This window comes from Ambystoma mexicanum, chromosome 8 (genome assembly GCF_040938575.1).
Source record: "Ambystoma mexicanum isolate Mex_15411 chromosome 8, UKY_AmexF1_1, whole genome shotgun sequence".
NCBI classification, from domain to species: domain Eukaryota; kingdom Metazoa; phylum Chordata; class Amphibia; order Caudata; family Ambystomatidae; genus Ambystoma; species Ambystoma mexicanum.
The window spans coordinates 2,383,871-2,398,371 of NC_090929.1; the positions used below are offsets into that span (position 1 = coordinate 2,383,871).

The following is a 14,501-nucleotide window of genomic DNA, read 5'->3' on the forward strand; positions in this document are numbered from 1 at the left end:
AGTGAGTTCATGATGTGCCGCTGAGCCTCCCAGTCCTAGTGAGCTCATGATGTGCCACTGATTCTCAGAGTCCTAGTGAGCTCATGATGTGCCACTGATCCTCAGAGTCCTAGTGAGCTCATGATGTGCCACTGATCCTCAGAGTCCTAGTGAGCTCATGATGTGCCGCTGAGCCTCCCAGTCCTAGTGAGCTCATGATGTGCCGCTGGTCCTCAGAGTCCTAGTGAGCTCATGATGTGCCACTGATCCTCAGAGTCCTAGTGACCTCATGATGTGCCACTGATCCTCAGAGTCCTAGTGAGCTCATGATGTGCCACTGATCCTCCGAGTCCTAGTGAGCTCATGATGTGCCGCTGAGCCTCCCAGTCCTAGTGAGCTCATGATGTGCCGCTGGTCCTCAGAGTCCTAGTGAGCTCATGATGTGCCACTGATCCTCAGAGTCCTAGTGAGCTCATGATGTGCCGCTGAGCCTCCCAGTCCTAGAGAGCTCATGATGTGCCGCTGAGCCTCCCAGTGAGCTCATGGTGTGCCGCTGAGCCTCCAAGTCCTAGAAAGCTCATGTCGTGCCGCTGAGCCTCCCAGTCCTAGTGAGCTCATGATGTGACGCTGGTCCTCAGATTCCTAGTGAGCTCATGATGTGCCACTGATCCTCAGAGTCCTAGTGAGCTCATGATGTGCCACTGATCCTCAGAGTCCTAGTGAGCTCATGATGTGCCGCTGAGCCTCCCAGTCCTAGTGAGCTCATGATGTGCCGCTGGTCCTCAGAGTCCTAGTGAGCTCATGATGTGCCACTGATCCTCAGAGTCCTAGTGAGCTCATGATGTGCCGCTGAGCCTCCCAGTCCTAGAGAGCTCATGATGTGCCGCTGAGCCTCCCAGTGAGCTCATGGTGTGCCGCTGAGCCTCCAAGTCCTAGAAAGCTCATGTCGTGCCGCTGAGCCTCCCAGTCCTAGTGAGCTCATGATGTGACGCTGGTCCTCAGATTCCTAGTGAGCTCATGATGTGCCACTGATCCTCAGAGTCCTAGTGAGCTCATGATGTGCCACTGATCCTCAGAGTCCTAGTGAGCTCATGATGTGCCGCTGAGCCTCCCAGTCCTAGTGAGCTCATGATGTGCCGCTGGTCCTCAGAGTCCTAGTGAGCTCATGATGTGCCACTGATCCTCAGAGTCCTAGTGAGCTCATGATGTGCCGCTGAGCCTCCCAGTCCTAGTGAGCTCATGGTGTGCCACTGATCCTCAGAGTCCTAGTGAGCTCATGATGTGCCGCTGAGCCTCCCAGTCCTAGTGAGCTCATGATGTGCCGCTGAGCCTCCCAGTCCTAGTGAGCTCATGATGTGCCGCTGGTCCTCAGAGTCCTAGTGAGCTCATGATGTGCCGCTGAGCCTCCCAGTCCTAGTGAGCTCATGATGTGCCGCTGGTCCTCAGAGTCCTAGTGAGCTCATGGTGTGCGGGTGCTGCTGATGTGGCGCTGTTTGGCAATTCTATTGGGCGGCATGCCCTCCAGCCCATGTACCCTCACTGCTGGCTCCTGGGTGCCTTGTGTGAGGCATAGCAAGCGTTGGTTACTTCATGCCCTATTTAGAGCCCTCGGCACAGGTGGCAAGTTTAATGAGTACGTTGTGCGGGGCTCGTGCACAGGTGGCAGGTCAGATGCATGAGTTGCGTTGGGCATCATTTGGGCCTGGCACACTGCGATTATACCTACACATGAAAGGGGCACATTCTCGGCAGCCTGTCTGACAGGTGTACGCCTAAACATGTCTCCCAATGCATGCATGACGGTAGCGGGATGCGCGGGCAGCAGGCGCCAGAGGCAAGCGAGGGCCAGAGTGCATGCAGTGGCGGTGACCAGTGCATCTATAGTGGGGTGAGGAGGGAAGGGGGCCCGAGTGAGAGAAGAGAGAGGGTACGGGAGGGGGGACCCAGTGACGTTGTTTCACCAAAATGCTAGGGGTAGCGGAAGTGACATCACATGACCCTTGATCTCTAATGACATCACAGGAAGTGATGCCATTTGATCGCACCCCGAAGTGACATCACGGGATGCGATGGAACACAACCTTTCACCCCTTGACAAAACAGGAAATGGCATCACACAGCATTGTTTCTACACTACGAAAAATATGGTTATGATATCACTGTAAAGTGATCTACATTTCATGAAAGAATGGATCACCATATGTATCATTAATATGAGCTTGTATAGGCCCATGTTACCAAATTACTGTGATTGCAAGCAGATGTCCAAGGCCAAACGATAATGATGTGTTATTATATAGCACTTATGCTTAACACATTATATAGAACAAATATACATTCAATATCAACCAACCTGTGTTGTATTCATTTATAAACCTCAGCAGGATGAAAAGCTGAGGTGACCGTGCCGGGAGCAGAACCTGCAGATCACACACACATTCCAGCAGTGAGCGCTCCACCCACTGAGCTATCTTACCGGCTATAGCTATCAGAAAACCAGCCGCTCCAGAAGCAAAGAGCCACATGCTGCTGGCCACAGCCCAGGAGACTCAATAAAAAAACTAAAAAAACGAATTCGTTTTTTTTGTGTCGTGGTTTTAGGGGTAGCAAGGGAGACCTCGGGGGTCGCAGTTGTGACCCCTGGCAACTCGTAAATGTCGTCCCTGGGGGGACCTTTAGGAAAGAGGACGTGGAAGGAACAGATGAAGCGCTTGGGAGAGGGCTGGGCAGAGAAGGGGCGGGAGGTAGAGAAGCGGGCTAGAGATCTGTTGAGGAGGGGGCTTTCTGTAGGGGAGGGGCAGCGAGATGAAGAGGGAACGTGACCTGGAGGCAGGTCTTGGTAGAGGGCCATGGAGGGAGGGCAGATGGCTGACGGGAATACGGTTGGGGGGGAGCAAATGTGTAGTGATGTTCTCATTGTTGTAATCACAGATTTCCTAACAATTTAACACTGATGGAAATTGGCAGGATATAGACACTCTAGGAGGCGCTGCACCCACAACACACCTACCCATGACGCACCTCCCCAAGACCCCCGCCCGCTGGTATATGAGGTGTCATCTACCTCAGAAAGACAGTAGGACCTCTTCACAGAAGCACAAGACCTCCCTACCTCAAAGACGTGGAAGCCCACTCCATCCAATCAAAGAAAAACAAAAGCCTATCATGTGGTGACAAGTGTCCTGTAGGTCAAGTGTCCTGTAGGGCAAGCGTCCTGTAGGGCAAGCGTCCTGTAGGGCAAGCTTCCTGTAGGGCAAGCTTCCTGTAGGGCAAGCGTCCTGTAGGGCAAGTGTCCTGTTGGGCAAGTGTTTTATAGGGCAAGCGTCCTGTAGGGCAAGCGTCCTGTAGGGCAAGCTTCCTGTAGGATAAGTGTCCTGTTGGGCAAGTGTCTTATAGGGCAAGCGTCCTGTAGGGCAAGGGGCCTATAGGCCTCAATGACCCCAGAACTTCTTATCAAAGGCATAAGGCCTTTTCACACAAGTGTAGCAGGCTCTTCAACCCTGGAACCCCAGATCCCTCACTCTTCTATCTGAGATGGGGCCCCCCGCTGCATGAATGCGTGTTTCTCCTATCAGCCAGGTTGGGAACTCACCTCTCACACTAAGGGGCCTCCAAGCCGAGATCCCATAAACTGTATCACTCCTGGAACCCCCAAACCAAGATGCAGGGGCCTTTACGAAAATGGCATGGTTGCCCCTAGTGAACTATTCCCTGTTTAGTGTGAACATTCTCTGCCTCCATGTGCACATCTGACACATTCCTGTCCGTGTCTCTCTGCACCTTCATCAGGGTCCCCCTAAGAATGCCCGCCACCTCGTGCATCGTCATCTCACACCCCATCTTCATGTCCTCTCTTCACCTTTCAGTGCTTCCTGCATCTCTCTGCACCTGCCCCAGAGCTGACTTGCAGCCGCCATGTCTGGCTCCCGGTGGCTGCAAGGATCAAGTTCAAGTCCCTCTGCATCGTCCACAAGGCTTTCTGGGGCCGGGGCCCACACTACCTAAATACTCCCCTTCTAGAGCCCTCCGCTTGGCCTCTTCCAACTCTCTGCGGGTAAGCCATTTCTCCAAACAGAGATTTGGGGGTAGAACCTTATCTTCTGCAGGTGCCTCCCTCTGGAACCACCTTGCTGCCTCTCTCCACCTTAAACCGGATCTCCTCAAGTTCCAGAAACTCCTCAAGAGCTTCCTCTTCGTTTCCTCTTCCTCTTTCTCTCTCCCTTTCCCCTGCTCACCCCCTTTCTCCTCTCTCCTGCTTTCCTCCCCTTTTCTGCTCAGTATCGCTGATTGGTCGCCTGGGCACCTCCAAAGCCACACCTGTACCATGCTCCCCCATCAGTCCTACACTTGCCTCCGGGCCTCTGCACTTTGCCTCGCACTTCTGCACTCAGAATACATTCCATGTGAGGGGCAACCACTCTGCACTTAACCCAAGCTCCGATGACTGGGTGCTCTTGTTCCCCATCCCCCTGCACTTCCTGTCTGCACACTTGCACAACTTTGAATGCAATAGGCCTAGCAAGATTGTTTGTCCTGTCCTCCCTCTGTCTACCCTCCCTCGCTTGGTTGCGCCTGAAACACTTGTGCATAGGCGCATTAGTGATGACCAACCAATCTGAAATGTCGCCAGGCCTAGCACTGTAGTTTATTGTTCTGTGTGTCCTTGTACCCCTCCCCCCCTTGGCTCCACACTCTGTGCCATGCACTTGCACTATCTGGCAAGTCATTAGGCCTTGCACGGCAGCTCATTGATTGGATGCTCCCCTTCCCCACCCTTCCCTCCTATCATGCACTTGCACTGATAGAAATGCCTCTGGCCTAGTTCACTAGTTAATTCTGTTAGATCATTCGGAAACGTCAAGGCCTAAGAATGACCATTGTTTTCCCTGTTCCCTTCCCGCCTTGAAGCACATTGAAGCACTTCACCTGTGTATAAGCGCTTTACAAATAAACAATTACAATGCCTGCATATACCCCCCCCCCCCCATCGGATGCCCCCAGGATTGACTCCTCTCTGCTCCTCTGGCTTCTCTAACACGTGTGTTCCTTTTTCACCAGGGTCTCCAAGGGGAGCCAGGCAAGCAGGGCCTTGACGGACTCCAGGTGTGTAGCACGCTGCAGTGCTGCCCCGGCGGCAGCCTTCCAGTGCTCTCTTTTCTGCCTGTAACTTGTGTTGCTTTTTTCTTTCCAGGGAAAGGCGGGCATCCGTGGGGAGACGGGACCACGCGGATTCCCTGTAAGCACCCAAATCTGTTTTTGACTCTAGTGTGTGTTGCACTCGTTCAGAGTGGGATTAGCACACATTCCGAGAGAGAGGGAGAGAGAGAGAGGGAGAGAGTGTTGCAGTAGGTTTGGGTGTCCCCATCAAGGTTTAAGTCAAGTAGATTTGTGTTGATGCTAGATGTGTGAGACTGCTTCTTCACTTGAGTGTGTGTGTGTTTCGAAGGTGCGAGTATCCTATTTTAGTATCCAATGGTTGCACACAAGGGGCCTGATTCATGGAAATATTTGTGTGGAAAATAGGGTACTTGTGTGCCAAACAGCGCACAAATCTGCGCTCGTCGATTCATGGAATGAAATGCGCTGTATTTTTCCTGGACTTGCGGCCATCCAGGGCCTTAGGCGAGACTCCACGCAGAGCTTGGGCATGGCTTGCGCAGAGGGCTGGGTAGGAGGTGGAACACCAAAATGGAGAAGAACTTGCAAAAAAGTGGGCATTCCGAGAGACGGCTTGCAGGCAGTCCCTCGCATGCCCACAATTGCACGGCATGAGACGTATTCATGGATTCGGTCTCACAACCTCTCGGCTGGGAAAAATGTCCACGCAAGTGCTTCATACTATCCGCCTCCCAAAGGCAGGCATAAATACACTTGCGCATAGGAACGGCAGCGCAGAGGTAGGTTTGCATGTCGGACTTTGTGGTGAGTGTACGCAACTGGGGTTCCGATCCAACTTAGGAGTGCGCATATGCTGTGTAGCGGGGTGCAGGGATGGTTTACAGGAGTTTGCACGCAGGTTTTTTAGATTTGAACCGAGTTACAATTTTTCATATCCATGTTGTCGGGGTGCCAGATACGGATATAGGGGACCTTGCGCAGAGTCCCCAAAATGCAGGCCTGCACTGTTTGAAGGGTATGTGTATTCGCGCTCAGGGGAGCACGCAAAGGTAGCTGTCCTGGCTGTTTGTGCTTTGCGTGGGGGCGTGTCGGGGCTTCCGGGCGAATACAGTTACTTTGCGCAGTAAATTCCATGGATACGTGGGGCACACGTGTTTTAATCTGCGTGCAGGCTCGTGCAATTTGCTTCTTGGCTCGCGGCCCCTGCAGGATTTCTGCACACATTTCCATGAATCGGGCCGAACAACACTAATAGTCTCCTCCCTCAGCCTCACTGGCCTTTCCTGTTGAGTCCTGTTCCTGAGGCAGTTTTCACGCGCAGTAGGGTGCCCCCTCCTGGCCGGTATTCTCCAGGCTTGTGCTCCGTCATCACAGTTTAGGGGGACCATCAAGAATCGACTCAAAGGAGGGAATCTAATGAAAGTAGTGGGAGAAAGGAGGGCTGGGGCAGGGTCAGTGGAAGGTCCGGGTATATCCTCACCTTCAGCCCAAAGTCCAACGCCTCTTCTAATGCCGAGGACCCCTCCAAATCACTCACAGTGAGAAATGACTCTAACATTATGTTATGCTTTCTGTCTTTTCCACTGTCCACGTCACGCTCATGGTGGTTGTAAAGTACTGAGCCTTTTCCATGTAGAGGCAAACGTTGGCCCCACCCAGGGTGGCTTCCAGACCGTGAAGTGTGGGGTGATATGGAAATGGGACCAAGGAGTAGGAAAGCAGAGGAGAAAATATACAGACTTAACTTGCAAGATGTAGGGTCATGAACGCATAAGTGTGAGTGACAGTGACAGTCGGGACGAAGGGCTCGTTTTCTGTGTTTTTAATCAAAAGAAACAGTTGGAAAAGAAGAGACGCGAGTGTCCCTTACTGGCCGGCAGTGCTTTCTTGGGGCAGTTACTAGTGGGGAGTTGTGCTCTGCATGTGTGATGGCCTTGAGGTGTGCTCTGGAGTTCCTAGGAATATCTTCTGCTGATGCCCTGCAGGGGTTCTGCTAAAGCAACCCCCACTGGCAGAGGTGGCAGTGCCAGGAATTGGCAGCGTGCAGAATGAGTGCTGGGCACACAAAAGGGTCTCAAATCACCTCCACCCACCCCCAGAACCATAAAGGGGTATCCTGGGGTGGAGAAGTGGGGAGCAGTGTTGCCCTGGGAGGCAGTGAATGAGTAAAGCATTGAAGTAGAGATATGGCTGTGATATAATGTATGGCAGGCTAGTATTAAGGACCTCACTCTAGGGGGCCACTATCCATTCAGACACCAACATGCAGAGGCTGTCTGGCACCCTAGGCACATGCGCTGCGAACAGGCAGGGTCTATAGACAGGGAAGTGGGGGGAACCGCAGGCCCTCTTAAATGAGGGTGGCTGTGGCCTCACTGGGAGAAAGACCCTGGACGGGCTGACTGGAAATCCTTGAGGCCTCTAGGAGCTTTATGGAATGCCATGTAAAGTGAATGTATAAAGAGCACCTTCACCGGCAGGGGCATCATGGCGCTAACAGCTCTGGGACCAGCAGAGAGAGCAGCGTTGGAGGCTGCAGCAGAGGTACGTCTTAAGGGCACGGCGAAAGGAGAGGTGATCCTCAAGTACCCACAGAGATAGAGGAACAGCGTTCCACAGAATAGCCGCCTCCATGCAGAAGGTACAGCCACCTACACGGGCAAACCTAAACCGGGGAACGGTAAACCTCAAAGAAGAAACTGAGCGAAGGTTCCTCGTTGAAATATAGGGGTGACATTTCACCTGTAGAAAACCAGGGCATTACCCGTAGAAGGCACGGTGGACTACCCACAAAGCCTTAAATGTAACACGCTTTGCCACCGGTAGCCGATGTAGTTTTCCCAGGATTGGCATGGTAGAGCTGAAGCGGGTAGCACCCACTGCCAGTGGAGCTGCCGAATTTTGCAGCCGCTGAGGAAGGCACGCTGGCTGGGTAATCTAGAGAGCTGGCAGTGAGGGAGGAACCACCAGTGAATCTAGAGAGCTGGCAGTGAGGGACTAGAGAGCTGGCAGTGAGGGAGGAACCACCAGTGAATCTAGAGAGCTGGCAGTGAGGGACTAGAGAGCTGGCAGTGAGGGAGGAACGACCAGTGAATCTAGAGAGCTGGCAGTGAGGGACTAGAGAGCTGGCAGTGAGGGAGGAACCACCAGTGAATCTAGAGAGCCGGCAGTGAGGGAGGAAGCACCAGTGAATCTAGAGAGCTGGCAGTGAGGGAGGAACCACCAGGGAATCTAGAGAGCCGGCAGTGAGGGAGGAAGCACCAGTGAATCTAGAGAGCTGGCAGTGAGGGAGGAACCACCAGTGATTCTAGAGTGCCGGCAGTGAGGGAGGAACCACCAGTGAATCTAGAGAGCTGGCAGTGAGGGACTAGAGAGCTGGCAGTGAGGGAGGGACCACCAGTGAATCTAGAGAGCCGGCAGTGAGGGAGGAAGCACCAGTGAATCTAGAGAGCTGGCAGTGAGGGAGGAACCACCAGGGAATCTAGAGAGCCGGCAGTGAGGGAGGAAGCACCAGTGAATCTAGAGAGCTGGCAGTGAGGGAGGAACCACCAGTGATTCTAGAGTGCCGGCAGTGAGGGAAGAACCACCAGTGAATCTAGAGAGCTGGCAGTGAGGGAGGAAGCACCAGTGAATCTAGAGAGCTTGCAGTGAGGGAGGAACCACCAGTGAATCTAGAGAGCCGACAGTGAGGGAGGAAGCACCAGTGAAGCTAGAGTGCCGGCAGTGAGGGAGGATCCACCAGTGAATCTAGAGACCCGGCAGTGAGGGAGGAAGCACCAGTGAATCTAGAGAGCCGGCAGTGAGGGAGGAAGCACCAGTGAATCTAGAGAGCTTGCAGTGAGGGAGGAACCACCAGTGAATCTAGAGAGCTGGCAGTGAGGGAGGAAGCACCAGTGAATCTAGAGAGCTGGCAGTGAGGGAGGAACCACCAGTGAATCTAAAGAGCCGGCAGGGAGGGAGGAAGCACCAGTGAATCTAGAGTGCCGGCAGTGAGGGAGGAACCACCGGTGAATCTAGAGAGCCGGCAGTGAGGGAGGAACCACCAGTGAATCTAGAGAGCTGGCAGTGAGGGAGGAACCACCAGTGAATCTAGAGAGCCGGCAGTGAAGGAGGAACCACCAGTGAATCTAGAGAGCCGGCAGTGAGGGACTAGAGAGCCGGCAGTGAGAGAGGAAGCACCAGTGAATCTAGAGAGCCGGCAGTGAGGGACTAGAGAGCCGGCAGTGAGGGAGGAACCACTAGTGAATCTAGAGAGCCGGCAGTGAGGGACTAGAGAGCCGGCAGTGAGGGAGGAAGCACCAGTGAATCTAGAGTGCCGGCAGTGAGGGAGGAACCACCAGTGAACGAAGATGAGTCGGAATATAGGGAAGCACTTCCAGAAGGATACAGAGTTTAAAGTGAACTGACTGACAGACATTAACCTGGCACTGCATAGATAGAGACTCAGAAAGCTTGACCCCCGGGTTCTTCACCACCAGGGAGGGTGTAGGCAGAGGACCAAGTCCAGATGGCCAGAATGCTGTGGACCAACCCACGGAGACCGGAGATGGACCTAAAACTAGAGCCTCTGTCTTCTCACCATTAAGGAGAAGCCAGTTTTGACCCATCTAGAGAGGGATAGTGTTAGGCAGTGCCCTTAGGGACCACTACACACAATTAAGACTACAAGTGGCAATACAAGTTCACCTTTGATACAAGCCTGTACTACACTGTTAAAGTCGTAGCAGTAGCGGAGCAGCCAGACTTATCTCAAGAGCAAATGAGCAGTAGTAGAGATTACACAAAGGACCACAATTACTGTGACTCAAGCAAACACTTACTCAAGGTTTTTTGGTTAAAAAGTAAAAGTACATTTATTTTAAACCATCTGTTCACAAAACACTTCACGTCTATTAAATTAAAATCACACTTCAGATACACTACACACAACCAATTCTCTTGGTTTAGAACAACTCAAGGTGAGTACCTTATGATTTGACAGACCAGTGTTATGAAACAAAAGACGTTACCGGGAATACATATGCAATCACTTTTTGACAGTAATGACAGTTCGGTCTTACTAAAGATATGCATATCAGCGGGAAGAAATGTTGCCGGGGTAAAAACACACTTAGCACCTGAGTTACCACAAGAGAGTTGGGGGCAAAAATCATAGGCAATACTTTTTGCCAAGGCAGACAGAATCAGAGAACACTTTCTAATCCAAAGATAAAAGTCAATAGGCCTGCGCCAGTGTTAGGTGGAACAGGGTTCCTGTTGTCGAGGATTACACAGTCAGATAGTTCACGATTCATGGTTGCTAGGAGTATTGTCAAAAGAGGAAGCAAAAGTTATAAGAGGGAAGGAAGATAAGGACAAGCCTTGGATGAGGAAAAGAGGGGTTCACCCTAGTTCCTCGAAGTCGGACACAGTACCTTATTCTGTGAAGAAGCTGGTGCCACGGCAGTGTTTCCTGGTAGTTTCCTGCAGACTCACGGTTCCTGGAGCTTCATTCGTGGTGACAAGAAGGAGGACGTCTGGAGCGATCTGCACTATTCAGGGATGAGGCCAGTAGCAGCGACAATGAATAAAAGGTGCATTCCTTTAAAACAGGAATTCCTTTAAAAAAGGAGAGGCTCTTCAGATGGCTATCCAGACCACTACAGCAGTGTGCAGCGATTTCGACCACAAAGAGGATCCTCTGCCTGTGGAAGATGAGGTGGTTGATCCCATGAGGCTCAAAGGAAGAAGACTCCAGACTTCTCTTGTCGTTGAAGGGTAGATAGCTCAGGACTGCAGCAGGGCTTCACCGGGACTCAGTAGTTGCAGCAGCCATCTTCTTCTCCGCTTCTCTTCGGTTCCTTGCAGTTCCAGTGGTGACTCTGACTTCCAGCCCAAAAGTCCTGCCTTTTATGCGGAAATCCCCCATTCACACTGCCTGGCTGTCAATCACGCTGCAGGGGGGTTGTCCGGCCCGGACAATCACCTCAGCCAATCATGCCAAAGTGCGACTTGGGTCTCCATGGAGACCCTGTGCAGGGGGTGACTACACCCCTCCATCACATTCAGCCCACCTAGACACCCAGACGCCAAGAGGACGGTGAACAAAGAAGGCAAACCATTTGCCGCGCAAAGTAAAAATCAAGAAGGACTTTAACAAAAAGAAATGGCGACTAAACCCAACCAGAAATGAAATACATTTGGGCAAGTGGGTTTAACTTTGAGGCTACCACAATAGCCTGGAACAATACCAAGTTTATATAATATAATCGCGGCAGAAAAGTTAGGGTAGATACCACTGCCACCAGCCAAGTCTAAATGTTAAAAGAGCAAAATAAAGCTCAGAGAGGCACAGACAAAAATCGATAGGAATGAACCCTTTCCAATACTCCTTGTAAGATGGGGTGTACTGGGTCTGTAGTTTTAAATAACTACATAAAGTTAATGGCAACTTTACATGTTTCTGGGGGACAGTAGTCAGTCCCAGAAAAAGGGAGTCAGGGGGAAGTCTCAAAGACAACCCGGTGTTACTGCACTGAAGGTGCTGTGTTGCACACACAAAAGTGGGGCTCGTGGAGTGGTGTGCTCCAGAGCCCAAGATCACACAAACAGTAGAAATACACATGGCAAAACACATGTAAGAGTGGGAAAAAGTCTCACACTCTTACCAGGTGGAAAAAAGAAACCCCGGAAATCCAGCAAAGCGACAATGTTCCGCTGAGGCAGGATGCGATAGGTCCAGTCTCACCTGGATCTATGTATCATCAGCATAAGAAAAACACTGAAAACTGAAAGAGTGGACCAGCTTGACCAATGGCTGGATATAAAATGTGAAGAGACGAGGAGAGAGAGCAGAACCCTGAGGCACCCCGCATGTGAAGGGTTTAGCCATGAAGATAAACGGGGAAGAGAAAGGGACTGAGAACGACCAGTGAGAAAGGAGAGAAATCAGTCCAGGACTAGGCCCAAGCCTGGGAGTATTAACGGTGATGGGGGAGGGTGCATTATCCAGTCTTGACTCTCCTTCCTAACCTGGGCTGCTCTTTCCTCGCCCTGTTACGAGGACAGCAGGTTCATTTTATGTTTGCAAGGATTTAAGAGTTTGCTTTTGCAGCTCTACATTGGGCCCTTGGGCTCTTTTCCCCAAATGACCTGGGTGCTGCCCACATGTATTGTTTTATTATTTATGGGGGTGGCCTATAAGTCCCCTTCCCACTGCCACACACCTCTTGATGCCTTGTGCAAAGCAACATGATATTGCAAACAAGAGAGAACAAAACATGCCATAACATCCTCGTATAGCAAGGCTTCTGTTATGTGGTAGGATAAATTAATACATACGTAGATAAAATAACAAATGAGCAAAGCTCCCTTAAAAGTAAAAAAATGCTCATTGATAACAAAATCGAAATTTAGAAGGGAAAACTAAACTAAAGCCAAAGGATGGGAAGAAGTGAAGCCCTAACAGGAACGTGTTTTTATAATGTTCATTTATAACACGCTTAATATCAGCGTGTGGTTTCTAAGCGCGGGATCGGGATTTGAACCTGTGTTACGCTACATTGACTTGCTTCCAAGACAAACGCGTTGCCCCTGAGCTATACTTCCACCCCTTATGGGGGTTTGGGGTAACACCCCCATCAAGCCAGGTGGAAGGTGTACATTTTTAAAGCAAATGGGGTGCGGTATGCTGATGAACCAGTTATGGATGTTGGTCTCGGTGTGTAAGCATGCACACGTTGGTGGTGTTTAGGTGCATATGAGCATGTGTATTGAGATTTCCGCGTACCAGCGCTGATGCTATGCTGGCGGTGTACATGAGTATGAGTCTTATTATTGTATGAAGGGCTTGCGGTGTATGTGCGGTTACTGTGGGTCTGTGTGTTGCTGCTGGGGTGCTTTATAGTTGTTTTTTTTCTAGTGTGATGAGAGTTGGAGCTCTGTGTGGCCATGTTTGTAGGTGGTGAGGTGTGCATATTAACTCTGTGTGGTCATGTGGGCCCTGTGTGTTGCTGGTGAGGTGAGAGTTGGAGCACTGTGTGGCCCTGTGTGTTGGTGGTAAGGTGAGAGTTGGAGCCCTGTGTGGCCTTGTGTGTTGCTGGTGAGGTGAGAGTTGGAGCCCTGTGTGGCCTTGTGTGTTGCTGGTGAGGTGAGAGTTGGAGCTCTGTGTGGCCTTGTGTGCTGCTGGTGAGGGGAGAGTCGGAGCTCTGTGTGGCCTTGTGTGTTGCTGGTGAGGGGAGAGTTGGAGCTCTGTGTGGCCCTGTGTATTGCTGGTGAGGTGGGAGTTGGAGCTCTGTGTGGACCTGTGTGTTGCTGGTGAGGTGGGAGTTGGAGCTCTGTGTGGCCCTGTGTGTAGGCAGTGTGGTGTGTTTGTAGCTCTGTGTGGCCATATGGGCCCCGTGTGTTGGTGATGAGGTGAGAGTTGGAGCTCTGTGTGGCCCTGTGTGTTGCTGGTGAGGGGAGAGTTGGAGCTCTGTGTGGCCATGGGTGTAGGTGGTGAGGTGTGTGTTTTAGCTCTGTGTGGTCATGTGGGCCCTGTGTGTTGCAGGTGAGGTGAGAGTTGGAGCTCTGTGTGCCCATGTGTGTAGGTGGTGAGGTGAGAGTTGGAGCCCTGTGTGGCCCTGTGTGTTGCTGGTGAGGTGAGAGCTGGAGCTCTGTGTGCCCATGTCTGGTGAAGGTGAGGTGTGTGTCTTAGCTCTGTGTGAAGCAAGAAGGAAAGGTTCCCACCATGGGGGAAGTCCCGTCCCCTGCACACTCTCAGTGGCTGGAGACAGCCAAGTATTCAAGAAGAAGGTATCCATTGGTTCAATCAAGGTTAATGTGAATAAGCAGAGTTATAAGGTAAAGCAATTTCATTACATATCAAGGTAATGATACATGATCAATCGTATCTCCATATATGTTAAGCAAAACGTTTTTGTCCACAAGGTACTGTGGTTTTCACCAATTCTTCTTTTAATGAGATGCCCGACGTGTTTCGAGCAAGAATGCTCTTCATCAGGGGTTCATTTCTATGACGTGTAACTGTAACATAACAATAAAATAATAAATGGTGTATAAGTCTCAGGATGTGCATCAGTCATCTACAATAGTATTAAATAGTATCAAAACTTGATAAATCACCTCGGAGAAGCAGGGATCCAGAGCAATCTGGCATCAAAGTCTTATAAAGCGGATAAGATCTCAAGTAGCTCATTCATGGGACTAAAAAAGAAAAAGAAAATAAAGGGCGACTGTTGTCCAGATATAGATGCTCAGCTCTATCAGTCAAACTCCTAGTATCTTCTCACTGCCGTAGTGTGTGGAAGATACACAATTATAAGGGGGTAGAGTCAACAGGCTTCCCTAGCCAGTACCGTGATGGGTGGTCGGTAGGACCTTGCAAGAAGAATACTGTGTCGGTAGTTAACCATAGACAAAATCAC

At 51.1% G+C, this 14,501-nt stretch overlaps 1 protein-coding gene across 2 annotated transcripts in view; it reads left to right on the forward strand.

Annotated features, from left to right (window-relative positions):
- Positions 1–14,501, forward strand: part of COL27A1 (collagen type XXVII alpha 1 chain) — a 1,990,256-nt gene that overhangs the window by 1,240,298 nt on the left and 735,457 nt on the right. For both annotated transcript variants that reach the window (XM_069609095.1, XM_069609096.1), the window contains exons 30-31: positions 5,038–5,082; positions 5,171–5,215. In XM_069609095.1, the coding sequence (XP_069465196.1) occupies positions 5,038–5,082; positions 5,171–5,215 (90 nt within the window). The remainder of the gene's footprint in view (positions 1–5,037; positions 5,083–5,170; positions 5,216–14,501) is intronic.